Consider the following 13,821-nt stretch of genomic DNA (forward strand, 5'->3'; position numbering starts at 1 on the left):
CAAAGTGTATCTGTGCGTCGCTCTTCATCTCCTCCTCCTCTGTCTCCATTACTTTGGTTGTTCTCGCTCTTTGTCTCTAACCCCTCATCTCTTCTCTGTTCTCAGGCGTCTCAACAACAATGAATTCACTGTGCTCGAGGCGACCGGGATTTTCAAAAAGTTACCTCAGCTGAGGAAGATGTGAGTCAGACATGTTGTAAACATAGTTGGAACAAAGCACGTGTGACTGTGAGAAAGTCATACTCAGGTTACATAAAGGAAACTGTGACTGTAAAAATGACATAAATGAAAGTAAACCATGTTTATTTCTCTCTATACATCGTACCCCCTGCTTACTACATCTTTGCTAAATTCCCTCTTGCTGCCTTTGTCCTCCTTCTGTTTTCTCTACATTTTTCTTCTCTCTTGTTTTCACTCTTTTCATTCTTGCAACTTTCATACTTTTCTTGCTCCTGCTTCCCACTCCTTGCAGTAACCTGAGCAATAACCGTATCACTGACATAGAGGAGGGCACATTTGAAGGAGCCTCAGGGGTCAATGAGCTGATTCTGACCTCCAACAGACTGGAGAACATACACCACCGCATGCTGAAGGGACTGAGTGGCCTCCGCACACTGTGGGTACACACACACAAATGCATATTCAATCACGTTATCATGTCAAGTATGCATAATATTAAAATATGCTCTTGCACACTGTGACACACAGATCATGAATGTGAACATGCACAATTCATTCAAAATATGTTTTTTTTATTGTTTTGTTTTGTTTTGTTTTGTAAAATACAACAGCACATTAAATCGCTCATGCCTGTGTGCGTATGTGTGTTTGTGAGCAGTATGTTGAGGAGTAACCGTATCAGCTGTGTGAGTAACAGCAGCTTCGTGGGGTTGAGCTCGGTGCGTCTCCTGTCACTCTATGACAACCAAATCACCTCCATGAACCCCGGAGCCTTCGACACACTGCATTCCCTGTCCACACTGTGAGTACAAACAATATATAACGCGTTCATGCATGTGTACAAAAATGAAAATACATAAAATCTGTCTCTGAGCACTGACTTTGTTCTCCAGAAACCTTCTGGCCAATCCCTTCAACTGTAACTGTCACCTGGCTTGGCTCGGGGATTGGCTAAGAAGGAAACGCATCGTCACTGGAAACCCTCGCTGCCAGAATCCTTACTTCCTGAAGGAGATCCCCATCCAGGATGTAGCTGTCCAGGACTTTGCCTGTGAAGATGGTGAGACGGAGCAGATTTACACATGATGCTCTGCAGCATCAGCAGCCCTGACAGATTTTGTATTTGTTTTTCATTACAACTTTTCTATCATCTTTCCTCCCCTCTCTGCCACTCCATCTGTCCCATCATTCATCCTTATCAGGCAATGATGAGAACAGCTGTTCCCCAGTGCTGAGGTGCCCAGCTGAGTGTTCCTGTCTGGACACCGTGGTGCGCTGTAGCAACAAGGGTCTTACCACGCTGCCCAAAGGCCTTCCCAAAGAGACCACTGAACTGTGAGTTTTGGACCAACACACCATTTAGTACAGACAAACGGGTTTTGTTGATTTTATCAAAACAGGTCCATTTTCAGATTTGTGACAATGCATCTTCTCAGATAATACAGTTGTTTATGGAGCTTAAGAAGGAAGGAGAAATTTCTCGCCAAATTTGGAGATATATGGTTTTCTTTGGATAAAGAATAACAGACAACACTGACTGAAAAGGATGGACACTTGAGTTGGGTTGACGTCTCACATCTGGTGTTGCTGCGGCTATAGCATCAGTTGTCAGCTTCAAAAAACTTGAAAGTGAGACATTGTACATTTAAATCGATATTTTAATTTACTAGAGCTTTAGTTGGTCAGACAGTGTGTGAAAAAGCACACATTAACACACAAGCTCATAGAGATACACAGGTACATGTACTGTGGGCTTACAGAGGATTTTATTCTGGAAATTCGTCTGAACACACACACACACACACACACACACACACACACACACACACACACACACACACACACAGAGACACACACAGAGACAATCTGTGATGATCAGAAAATGATAGCCCTAAATTAAACATTAGAAAAAAAACACCGGGTGGTATTTTCTATCATTTCACTATTTCTCCTGTGGGGAATGTGCTTCTTCCAATATTAACAAAGACTTAATTAATATGCTGGATTAATAGCACATTGTCACACGGTGAAAGAAATAGGATCTCCGCTGTGCCTGTGTATGTGTGAGAGAGGGTACTGTATTAGGATGCCTGTGGGGATATTAAACTCCAGTGTTTATTATGGCTCCAGCAGTAATGACTGCTCACACTGCTGGAGATGAGGAATTTCCCACATGGTTAAATAACTTCATTTTCTCCCTTCTCGTTTTCTCTCTCTCTTTCCCAATCCTCCTTACATGTTCCATATTTGTCTTTCTTCATGTCTCTTTTGTTTCCAAACTACCTCTTGCTCTGTGCCCTGCTCTCTCTCTCTCTCTCTCTCTCTCTCTCTCTCTCTCTCTCTCTCTCTCTCTCTCTCTCTCTCTCTCTCCTTCTGTCTCATAGGTACCTGGATGGTAACCACTTCACTCAGGTTCCCGTGGAGCTCTCCAATTACAAACACTTAACACTCATGTAAGTTTCACCCATGACCTCACCCATGACAGATATTACTCACACGCACTCAGATATTAATTCACAGGTCACGAGGCCAGAGTTTTGCCCACTCAAACACACACACTTATAACCAGGATCGTGACTTGGCCTGCATTCCTTGCACTTTTTGCACCTTTAAAGACTGAAACTAACTGACTGGTATTCTGTCAGAGGTCTGTGCTGATGTGACCTGGTTTGGCCCTGATGTAGGCGTGACATCCCCAGTACAGTTGTCTAAAGAAGAGTACTGTGTCTGTGTGCATAGTATGTGTGTGTGTGTGTGTGTGTGTGTGTGTGTGTGTGTGTGTGTGCGTGTTTGTTTATGCATGTGCGTTTTTATGTATCTGTGTTTGTTTCCTTTTCAGTGACTTGAGTAACAACCAGATCAGCACGTTGTCCAACCACAGCCTCAGTAACATGTCCGAGCTGCTTACCCTGTGAGTCTGGCTTTTACATCAGTCCCCTTTGCAATGTGTGTGTACGTGTGTGTTAGTGAATGTGTGTGGTTCACTAATGCATAAGAGGAAGATGCCCTTGATAAAATGAAAACAGAAACTGAATAAGGACTTTCTTTTGTGGCATACATTTTTGTTTAGTTGTCATGAAGACACACATGAATACATGGGACTCTTAGCAAACAACCAAAATCCACATTAAAATCTGAGCAATGGGGCAAAAAAATGCCTGTTTTGAGTGCAAGATGTTTGTGTTTGTGCTTGTAAGACGTGAATATGTTTATTTATGTGTGTGTTTCCGAATGAATAGATGCGGCCGACAAGTGTGTTAAATTGCGTGTCTGTTTGCTCGAGTGGAATGTAGTCATTAACAGGATTGTGCTCTGAAATGTCTTGCTGCGTTTGAATATATCTTGAAAAGGATTTCTGAATTTGTCTCCATGCCAACATGTTTACTCTGTGTGTAAAGAATCCTGAGCTACAACCGGTTGCGGTGCATACCAGTGAGGGCGTTTGATGGACTCAAGTCTCTGCGTTTGCTGTGAGTATCTGTCTTGACCCATGCCTACACTGATGAACACGATACAAATAGTCTTGAGTCAGACTGATGCTAAAGAAACTATCCAGACTTTTAACATCCAGGCTCCCCTCTACACCTCTGTGCTCTTCTTTTACCTTTCTTCCTCTTCCTTGCTTAGGTCTCTCCATGGTAACGACATATCACTGATACCAGAGGGAGCCTTCAAAGACCTGTCATCGCTTTCCCACCTGTGAGTAACATAAAAACACACACTCATCACTGTACATGTCTTTCTCTGTTTGAAGAGTTCACCTTATAGAATTGCAAAATAAAGAAAGCATATTATCATCACAAAAGAGCTTTTCTCATTATCTCAAAAACAAAACATCTGTTTAGTGAGGCTTGTCTGTAAACCAATTAGGCTAAAAAAAAGTAGCTGAGCAATAAAACTAAATATTCCTCCCTTTGTCTATATTATCAACAGTTCCAAATATTTACTATCAAAATTAAAGGGTGGTATATAATGGGATTGTAGAGTACCTTCCTCCTCTGTGCAATGCTCCACCCTTTGTGGCTACAGCAGCAAAACTGTTTTTATTCTTTCTTTGTTAAGTAATGGATTTGGGGATTTGGGGGGAAATCTGTTGAATTGATTTTTCTTCAATAAGGGTTTTACAGCACAAAACCCATCCACATTTGAGCAGGGAGGACTCCAGTGCAGAGGCTCAAAAAGTCAGAATGTCTTGAAGCCCTTTAAACAATATTCAGACAAACAACATATTACACAGAAGACTTTGGTCAAAAACACAAGTGATAGGTTGTAGTCTATCACATGTGTGGACGATGGTAACAACTTGAGTTACCTGCCGGTGGGAATATCAGTGATGGAGTGCCTGTGTCTGCCCTAGGGGTGCTCACTTGGATCAGCACCATGGATAGTGCTTGGGACAGGCTGCTACTTTTTAGGAGCTATAGTTTTTTGAGTTTTTTCTTTTTTTTTTTTTTTTTGGAATACACACTACAGACCACAGAAAATGAGTCTATTACTTTGCAGTCTATTACAAGCCTGTGACCATCTCTAACTTCCTTTTTGACCACTGTAATAGTTCAGCCGGAGACACTTACATGAAGGAATTGACCATTTATCGCAAATGGTTGTAGAGTTAATTTGACAGAAAGAGCTCCGCTCTTTAAAGGAGTTCACGAAAAATCCAAGCAGTGATGTGTCACGACTCAGACCAGCAGGTGGATACAGGGAATCAGGTGACTGGGAAAAGGCTGAAGTTACTGCAGGGGGAGTGGCACGGTCTGAAATGATAAGGCAGTTAGTGGAAATGGCAAAGGGGTAGGCAGAAAACTGAACAAATAACTGAAGGCAAAAAATGGTCTGCGAGACAGCGAGCACTCCGCTGAGAGAATTGGTCCCCCCATAATAAGCACAAACCTGAGTGCATATAGAGTATAGCTGTACAACAATGAATGTGTAGAATTTAGTTCAATTATAACATCAGAAACTTAGCAGATAAGGTGGAGGTTGCTGTGGTGGAGGGAGTCGAAGCAGCAAAAGGTGTTGGTATGAAATAATCAGAAACTATGAATGATAGTGTCAAGTGTCAGGTTATAAAGGCAGCTCTCTACACCTGAATGAATGTGACTGGTAACTAGTCAGATAGAAGACAAGAAGCTGATGAATCAGCCAGTCACTGTGGAGCATGAATGAAGCAGCTGATGCCAGTGAGCTAACTCAAGTGTGACTTTAGTTTTCTGCCTGAATACGATGCTCTATTTGTTACCTTTAAAAAGAAAATAACTCACATTAGACTTATACTGAGCTATAGAACATCAGCAAAACTAAGTGCAGCAGCAACATACTCTTTTTGACATGAAGTAATATAATTTAGGAGACGTGTTTAAAGTTTGAAGAACATGACTGCCAACACTCCTGTCAACATGCGACAGATGTTCCCAGTCATCGCCACTACAGTTATTTATAGTAGAAGCATACTGTGGTTTCACAGTTAATTCAATAGTGATGTACAAGTCAGCCTGTGAAGTATTTAGACAGTGACACTTTTTCTTTTGTTTTGGCTCCTGTTCTTCAGCACAACCACTCTGAAACGAAGCAATGACTCTGAGGTTGAAGTGCTGAGTTTTCCTGTGTACTCTGTTATTATGCCTGAACATTGTTCTCACTCTCCTCTCCTCCTGGCTGCCAGGGCACTGGGTGCCAACCCTCTGTACTGTGACTGCCACATGCAGTGGCTCTCAGACTGGGTGAAGAGTGGCTACAAGGAGCCTGGAATAGCTCGCTGTGCTGGACCCGGCGACATGACCGACAAACTGCTGCTCACCACGCCTTCCAAGAAGTTCACCTGCTCAGGTAAACACACACAGTCACATGCATACAGTATTGCAATAACACAGGAGCACTCTTGTGTGTAAAATGTACATATCCAAATTTAATATGTGTCCAAAAACAAAACCATGCACTTACATCCTTTGCAGATGAGCAGATCAGTGTTATTTAGTGCCAAGAAATACATAACAAATATGAAGATGCTTAACAAGGACTCCTAGGGGAGGCCACAAGTTGCCATTTACAAATTATCATTGTTCAATGAAAGCCATGTGTTGCCAAATTCTAAACTTTTCATGGAAAAATAAAAGTTCATGAGTTTTAAAAGGGTTTTATTAGCTTACGAAATAAGATAATTGTCTGAACCCACAAAAATGTTTCTCCTATAAATTAATGTTGTCCTTTGTGGACATGCATGGTTTTCACTGGAAAGTAAGAAATGTTAATATTTAAATTTATATAAATCTCTAAAATCCATACCTTTGCTTGTGAATGATCTTGCTACTAACCTTTGACCTTATTATATCACATTAACCATGAACACATGACTAAAACCTATTTTTAACCTAACCTAACTGACGCACTGTAGAAGTCCCGGGGCCTTGTGGTTTTCTGGTGCCAGGTAAAGTAGCCAATCATATCCCTGTACTTCCTCCTCAGCCTCTCCCTCCCTAGCTTCTTGAGACAGTCCCAGACCAGTTTTCCTCGTCCTTTGAGCCCTGAACAGATTGAACCGTTCTGTTTCCCTTTCAGTCCTCATGTTCTGACCAGCATCTTGTATCCCGACTCTTAAGTGTTGATGTTCTGTCATCAGAGCTGGGGATATGTCTGTCTTCTGTACATGCCATGGTCCTGCAAAGAAAATCTCTCTCATTTATAACCCAGTGACAAAACTGCAATTCTTGCTTCTAACGTCCACAAAGCATTATCTTACCTAATGTTATCGTAGAGTTAATTTTGTTTTCCCCTCTTTTCATTGACTGATATTGACCATTAGGATCTGCTGTGTTATACATATTTATATGATGCTGAAAAAGTTGATTTCTGAAGATGCAGGGTTTATGCAGGACCCTGATAATGTACAGACGTCTAAGAGTATGCAAACCTGTTTATTCTGACTCATCAGGCACAGAACATTATATAAAGCCTGAGGTCTCTTTGTTGTTTGTGTTTTGTTTCTGTGTGTGTGTGGGTCGGTCGGTATGTCTTCATCGCACAGGCCCAGTGGATATGAGTATCCAGGCCAAGTGCGAGCCCTGCCTGTCCAGCCCCTGCAGGAACGACGGCACCTGCTCCAATGACCCTGTGCACTACTACCGCTGCACCTGCCCCTATGGATTTAAGGTACACATGCTATGGGAAGCTAAAAGGGGCCATCTTCACCTGCTCACGTATCTTTCCTAACCACAAACCAGTGTAAAAGACAGCTTTTTTCAGTCATCAATTAAACACCTGTAATCTGTTACTTTCCCCTGTCTTTTAAGCCTGATGAATAAATTTGAGCAGGTTAAGGCAGAAGAGAGAGTTCAAATATCAAGGTGACAAGAGAAAGCTGTCTCTAAGACCTAAGATGCAGACAACTGGTGATTATGACAAGAAGCTGTTGTTCTTTGGATGCACTGAACATGTGTGTGGTTGTGTGCGTACATAGGGCCAAAATTGTGAGGAGCCCATCCACGCCTGCATCGGTAACCCGTGCCAGAATGGTGGAACTTGCCACCTGAAGGAAGGAGAAGGAAGCAACTTTTGGTGAGAAGCCTAAAAAATTGTCTTGTTTTGTTTTAAACTTTACTGTTATCCTTACATGGGTTTATGCTAAAGAGGATTTTTACATTTTTATGCCACATTTTTTCGCATAAGAGTACAAAGAAGTTGTAATAAGATCCAGTTTACAACAAAAGGAATATTCCTTTATGTTTACCAGAATATTAACATATACATATATGTAAGCATACACTTATAGAGCCCTTTTAAAAAATACAGAGACATGGTAAATCATGCAAAATGTATGCAAGATACCAGGAACTAGAGACCAATAGATCTGTGGACCCTCAGCAGATAACTCCATCAATGATGCTGCACCACTAATGACAGATGGGAATGAATTTACATGAGGTAAATGGCTTAGGGAGCCAGTTTTGTCTTCAGTCTGTCTCTGAGCTGGACCGTCTTGCCGCAAGAATCGCCTTCTCTTCATTAGGCTGTTTAGTATTAACAGGAGGGGAGCTAATGTCTGTCGGCTCACTCCAAGTAGATTTTAACCACCCACACAGACAATTAGACCAGCCCAAGATCACAGCTCCTCCTGTTTCTCTGTGTCTCTTCTCTTACTTTTTCATTTCAGTTTTTCTCTATATGTTCTGTATTTCCATCTGTGTATGCTTTCTTTTCCTTTTCCTCCATAAGGGGTGGAATATTCTTTCTGAAGAGCTGTCGTTGACTATATAATGAGATATTAATCCATTTGAGTGTGTGCTGCATAAGAGCTCTTTATTATACCCATAATATACCACTCTGTGTGAGCGTGTGTATGTGTGTATGTGTTCTTGCGTACCTATCCAACAGTGGACCTTCAAGTTATTACAGACTCACAGTGTACCGGAGAACCAACAGGGTACAGGGGATATTTTGGCACACGCAGTACAGGGCAAATGCAGGTCCACACCTGCATGGGCAGCCACACTGCAGAAATACAGTACAGGCACAGGTACCAGACACTGCACCACTGGTGCCTTACACCAAACCCACCACGGTAGCAAGCCCTCTTCACACTGGGAGATTCTCCCTGAGCACTTTTCAGTTCTCACTTTGGGTGTTGGAAAAATTCACTGAGGATCGAACTCACAACCTCAAATCTTCCAAGGAATCCTCTAAGATCATGAGCTCTTTATTCCCAAGTGACTTTGAATTTTTACTTTAGGTACCGGACTGTAAAATTCACTGCAGATCCTGAAGATTGAACCCAAGACCTCAAAACTCCAGAGCAGTCCTTTTACTCCCTGATATATTTGAACACAGACATTTGAGTTCAGTTTCTTTGAGATTTTGATGCTTTCCTTAGGATATGGGACTTCAGAATTCACTTTGCGTCCTAAGTCATGGAGCTATCTCACCAGCAATTCTTGCTTTTCTCAATGCCTTTGAGTTTTTCCTCTGGGCGCAGGACTTCAAAATACAACAAGTTGCCTGAGGATTAAACCCACAACCTCAAAACTTCTGAATGGTCCTGTTACTGGGAAGCTGTCTTTATCTAAATAGCTCAGCTTGTTAGAGGACTACTTGGAAGTTCTGAGGTTCAATTTTTATGAGGCTCAGTGAATTTTCAAGTCCGACACCCAATGCGAAGCCTCAAAGCCGGTACGTAACACAGATTGTAAGTGTCAGACCAAATTGTTTAGGCTGTTATAGGACTGTTCTGAGGGTCAAGTGGTTGATCATTGTGATGCTCACTAAACTTTTGAAGTCCAGCCTCCAAAAGAAAGAGTCAAATGCACCAAGAAATGGAATGCAAGTGTTTCTTGTTAAATACCCCAAAGTGTGAGAGGGGCATTTTCGTGGTTGTTTTTTTGTTTGTTTGTTTGTTTTTTGTTTTTTTTTTGTTTGTTTTTTACATCGCGTTGAAATAGTGGGCCACACTTGCTTGTCATTGTCTGACAGTCCACTGTTGGTAAGGTAGGCATATGTGTGTGTGTGTGTGTGTGTGTGTGTAGGAGTATGTGTGTGAGCAGTAATAAACCTGAGTAGTAGTTACAGAGTTGAGGCACGCTCACATTAACAGAATAATGACTCTCTACTGGGAATATGTAGATGGAGCTGACACTGCTATTATGAGCTGCACACATGGATAGAGGGTGTGTTTTTGTGTGTGTGTGTCTAATGTCATCCAGAGGTCTCTAAGATTTCTGTTGACGATGTTCGCTATGTGACCCTAAATGTGTTTGTCCTTTGATACCTGCTCATGTGTGTGTGTGTCGTTGTGTATTCTAAGGTGTGTGTGCCCAGAGGGCTTCGAAGGTGATGCATGTGAGATCAACATTGATGACTGTGAGGATAACGACTGCGAGAACAACTCCACCTGTGTTGATGGAATCAACAACTACACTTGTATGTGCTCCCCAGAATACACAGGTAACACATTAATAAAGGGTTATCCTGTGGGTGGTGGTGCGGGGGGGTTCCTGTTCCATATTCACATTTCATTTGTTGTATAATCACAGTAATCCATCACACAGAGGCATGGTACTCTCCCAGATAACGTAACAACCCTATAGGTTTATGTCATGACCACCAGTTTCAGTTATTTCAACTTAGTTCCTGAGAAATCATGTTTTGTTATGGTGGACGTGTCTAAATATTCAAGTCAAGGTAATTTGCAGAACACAGTCTCATATAGAAGCAATTCAAAGTGCTTTACACAGTAATAAAAAAGTAAAAACTAAATGAAAATACAATAGCCATGAGCTTCAGCCGCTGTTGCCATGGAGAAGAAGCCAGTCAGAGGTGGGAATCCGGATGTAGCTTAAAAGGATTGGTCACTGCAGTTGAGAGCAAAACAGCTCTGTAGTTGCTGAGTTCATCCAAGTGAGTTGATTTCCACTTTAGATCCACTTGACCCCTTAAAAATATGTAAAAAATTTGTGACGCGTTTTGGGACACGTCACTCAAAACTGCAAGGAGACAACACATTCACTACCAGCCCCTGATGTATACATACATCTATAAGCAGTGTGGACAGTATGGATGCAGATTGTGTTTTCAGTTTCCTCATTATCTTTTGAGTCATAGTTAACCTCTACCTTGAAGTTTTTAATGTACCTTTGACTGCTGACCAGATGTTATCTAATGCAGTCTTTCATCTTTTGTATTGATGAGTTTCATACTGATCAAAGCCCTAGAAATGCTCCAACTATGAGTCACATAACACTGTGTATGGGAAAAATGAAAGGACTTTACTTCCAAGCACCTGAACTCTCTCTTGAAACATACATACAAAGATAAGGAGAATCTTTTTTCATGAACAAACTGCAGATAAATCATATTTTTTCTGACTAACACTGGTCTGTTGCTATTTGTTTGTCTGCTTTTGCACTGTGCTAATCATCTCTGACTGCTAACTTTTGTGGCGGTGTTCTCTCTCTGTCTTTCTGTGTCTTGCTGTTCTGTGTCTTTTTTTTCCTGTCTCGCTCTGCTTTCTATCATCTGTCGTCTGTGTTGTTTTTTTTTTGTGTGGTTGCAGCTGCTACCAATGAGGTGGAGAGAGGTTAGTCTGTTCTTCTCTCTGTCCTTCCTGTCCCTTTCTCCTTCCTTTCCTTCCTTCCCTCATTTCCTGCGCTTTATCCATGCTCCCCAGAAACTTGATGTTCAGTACCACAGATTTAACATACTGTATGCAGTCATGATTCATGTTAGCACTGCATGTCCTTGATGTTCAAATGGACCACTGAGTTTTTGTGCTCTCAGATATCTGCGGTTATTCTGCTTGCTGCTTAATGTATACATGTCATTACCATACTAAAGTATGGTGGTGGTTTCCAGGTAAACAGTTTGGTAAAAGGAGAAGGATGATGATATTCTATATTCCACGTTTTTGTTATTTTTGTTATTGTCCAAAATTCTCAGATCCATCTCTCAAATCTTTCAGTCTGTCTGTGACACTCAACCCCAAAAGACTTGCATATTTAAAAACGCTGGTGCTCTAGCAAGTTTTTCTGACATCAGGACAGTGCATGTAGGATTGATCACATTCATTTTAATGGTTTTTATGGGGAACAATTGCACAGATTAATGAGCTAAACCAGATCATGGCTACACAGACAATACTTGCAAGGATCAGTTCATTGTTGGTTTTAGTCTTTTCATAGAATATGTTGACAGTGAGAAAAATCTAGAATATCATCAGCCTTGTCTTTCAAATAAATCTATTTTTGATCTCCCACAATGAGGAATGCAAGTTGAGTCCACTGCCTGCAACCTAGATAACTAACTTACATTGCATCACTTAAAAACTATTTCAGAGCTGAAATGACAGCTTTTTGTGACCAGCCTGTCAAAATTAAATTTTAATCCGCTCCATCCACCCCCACACTGCTCCACCCACCCCTCTTGACACTCTGCATATTTTACAGACAGTTTAACTTGTCAGTTGTGTATTGACGAACAAGCAGTCACAGTCTTTTAGATACAACTCACCGGTTCTCTTAATGGCAGCCGTTACATCTTTGTTAAAGCCATTTAAAGGTGCAATCAACATTTCCAAAACCAATGAACTGGGAAAAGAAGACACCCACTCTTTAATTTTAAAGTGTGTTAGGAAAATAAGACTTTATCAAACTAATATGACTTGTTCTAAATAAGGTAGCACAGTTACTACTGAGATAGGAGCTCCAGAGCATAAACATGCATATGCATCTCCCATTGTTTCACACACACTCTCAATGATTCCCAAGTGCTCATGTAATTATTTTCCAGAGCAGACTTACGTTGTCAGGAGTATTGGTTTATTCCCTGATGCCTCATCAGTGATTCATTTGTAGTTCAGAGTTTCAGGAACATCGGAATACACTGGGGAATATCATCAGGAATATGACATTCCCCGAGACGGGATCATTTATCAGACTGCTGTGTCGGTTCTGGCCACAAGAGAATCATCCATCATCAGAGTGCATACCCGTACAAAATACACACACACACACACACACACACACACACACACACACACACACACACACACACACACACACACACATTTCTGTACATGCTGTACAGACATTTACAGTACACAGAGAGGCTCAATTATACAATAAGATGCGCAGGCAGAATCACACTGTAAGGGAGCTGGAACATATTGAGATGTTTAATGTTATAATTTCACTTATTATTGTTAACAGCCTACACAGTATTGAAAAGAGATGTTGAGATGATTTGTTTATGTGCCTGTGTGTGTTCTTAGGGGAGCTATGTGAAGAGAAACTGGATTTCTGCGCTCCAGAGCTGAACCCATGTCAGCATGACTCAAAGTGCATTTTGACCCCTCAGGGATACAAGTGAGTGGACTACACACACACCTACGCACACACACACACACCTACGCACACACACACACACACACACACTCCTTATCTGCGAGGAAAAATCAGCAACTAATTTATTTCAGTGAGAAATGTTAGTACTCAAATCCTGGGGGAAAGAAACAAGGAAACACCCCTAACTACACCAACTCTCTAAGTCTGCATACGTGTCTATGTGCAGGAATGTGTGTGTGCATGGAGGGAAAGTGTTGTGAGTATGGCTTTGGCTCCCACATAAGGTTTTCTGTCCTGATTTTATCTGAACCTTGTTTTAGGTTTCCTCCCTTGTTGTGTGTACTGTGGTGTGTGTGTGTGTGTGTGTGTGTGTGTGTGTGTGTGTGTGTGTGTGTGTGTGTGTGTGTGTGTGTGTGTGTGTGTGCACTTTTGCTAAGTTATTTAAAGTTATCAACACAGTCACTGCTCCTCGTCAGGCATTTTGAAACATAATTTCAAGGTGTTTTTATACCATTAAAAGCAGCCATTCATGGTTTGAATCCTAATATATATACTGTAGATTGCAGATTAAAGTTCAGTATCAACAAGCATTTCTGTCTCTGTGTGTGCGGCCATTGTAGGTGTGAGTGCACTCCAGGCTATGTAGGTGAGCACTGTGAGGTGGACCATGACGACTGTGAAGAGAACAAGTGTCAGAACGGAGGTCAGTGCATTGATGCCATCAACGGATACACCTGCGTCTGTCCAGAGGGATACAGGTGAGGCACACACCTCAGCAGGAACTCACACACATCAAAGTACTCTTCTCACTATC

General features: G+C 41.6%; 1 protein-coding gene across 5 annotated transcripts in view; it reads left to right on the forward strand.

Moving 5' to 3' along the window:
* The window catches only part of slit2 (slit homolog 2 (Drosophila)), an 87,633-nt gene that overhangs the window by 68,029 nt on the left and 5,783 nt on the right, over positions 1-13,821 (forward strand). For 4 of the 5 annotated variants that reach the window (XM_041035834.1, XM_041035835.1, XM_041035837.1 and 1 more), the window contains 15 exons: positions 106-180; positions 473-616; positions 839-982; positions 1,074-1,240; positions 1,383-1,515; positions 2,565-2,633; positions 3,020-3,091; positions 3,579-3,650; positions 3,808-3,879; positions 5,846-6,009; positions 7,205-7,329; positions 7,637-7,734; positions 9,974-10,113; positions 12,935-13,028; positions 13,628-13,765. In XM_041035834.1, the coding sequence (XP_040891768.1) occupies positions 106-180; positions 473-616; positions 839-982; positions 1,074-1,240; positions 1,383-1,515; positions 2,565-2,633; positions 3,020-3,091; positions 3,579-3,650; positions 3,808-3,879; positions 5,846-6,009; positions 7,205-7,329; positions 7,637-7,734; positions 9,974-10,113; positions 12,935-13,028; positions 13,628-13,765 (1,707 nt within the window). The remainder of the gene's footprint in view (positions 1-105; positions 181-472; positions 617-838; positions 983-1,073; positions 1,241-1,382; positions 1,516-2,564; positions 2,634-3,019; positions 3,092-3,578; positions 3,651-3,807; positions 3,880-5,845; positions 6,010-7,204; positions 7,330-7,636; positions 7,735-9,973; positions 10,114-12,934; positions 13,029-13,627; positions 13,766-13,821) is intronic. The other variant, XM_041035836.1, reaches the window with a different exon arrangement.

This window comes from Toxotes jaculatrix, chromosome 4 (assembly GCF_017976425.1).
Source record: "Toxotes jaculatrix isolate fToxJac2 chromosome 4, fToxJac2.pri, whole genome shotgun sequence".
NCBI classification, from domain to species: domain Eukaryota; kingdom Metazoa; phylum Chordata; class Actinopteri; family Toxotidae; genus Toxotes; species Toxotes jaculatrix.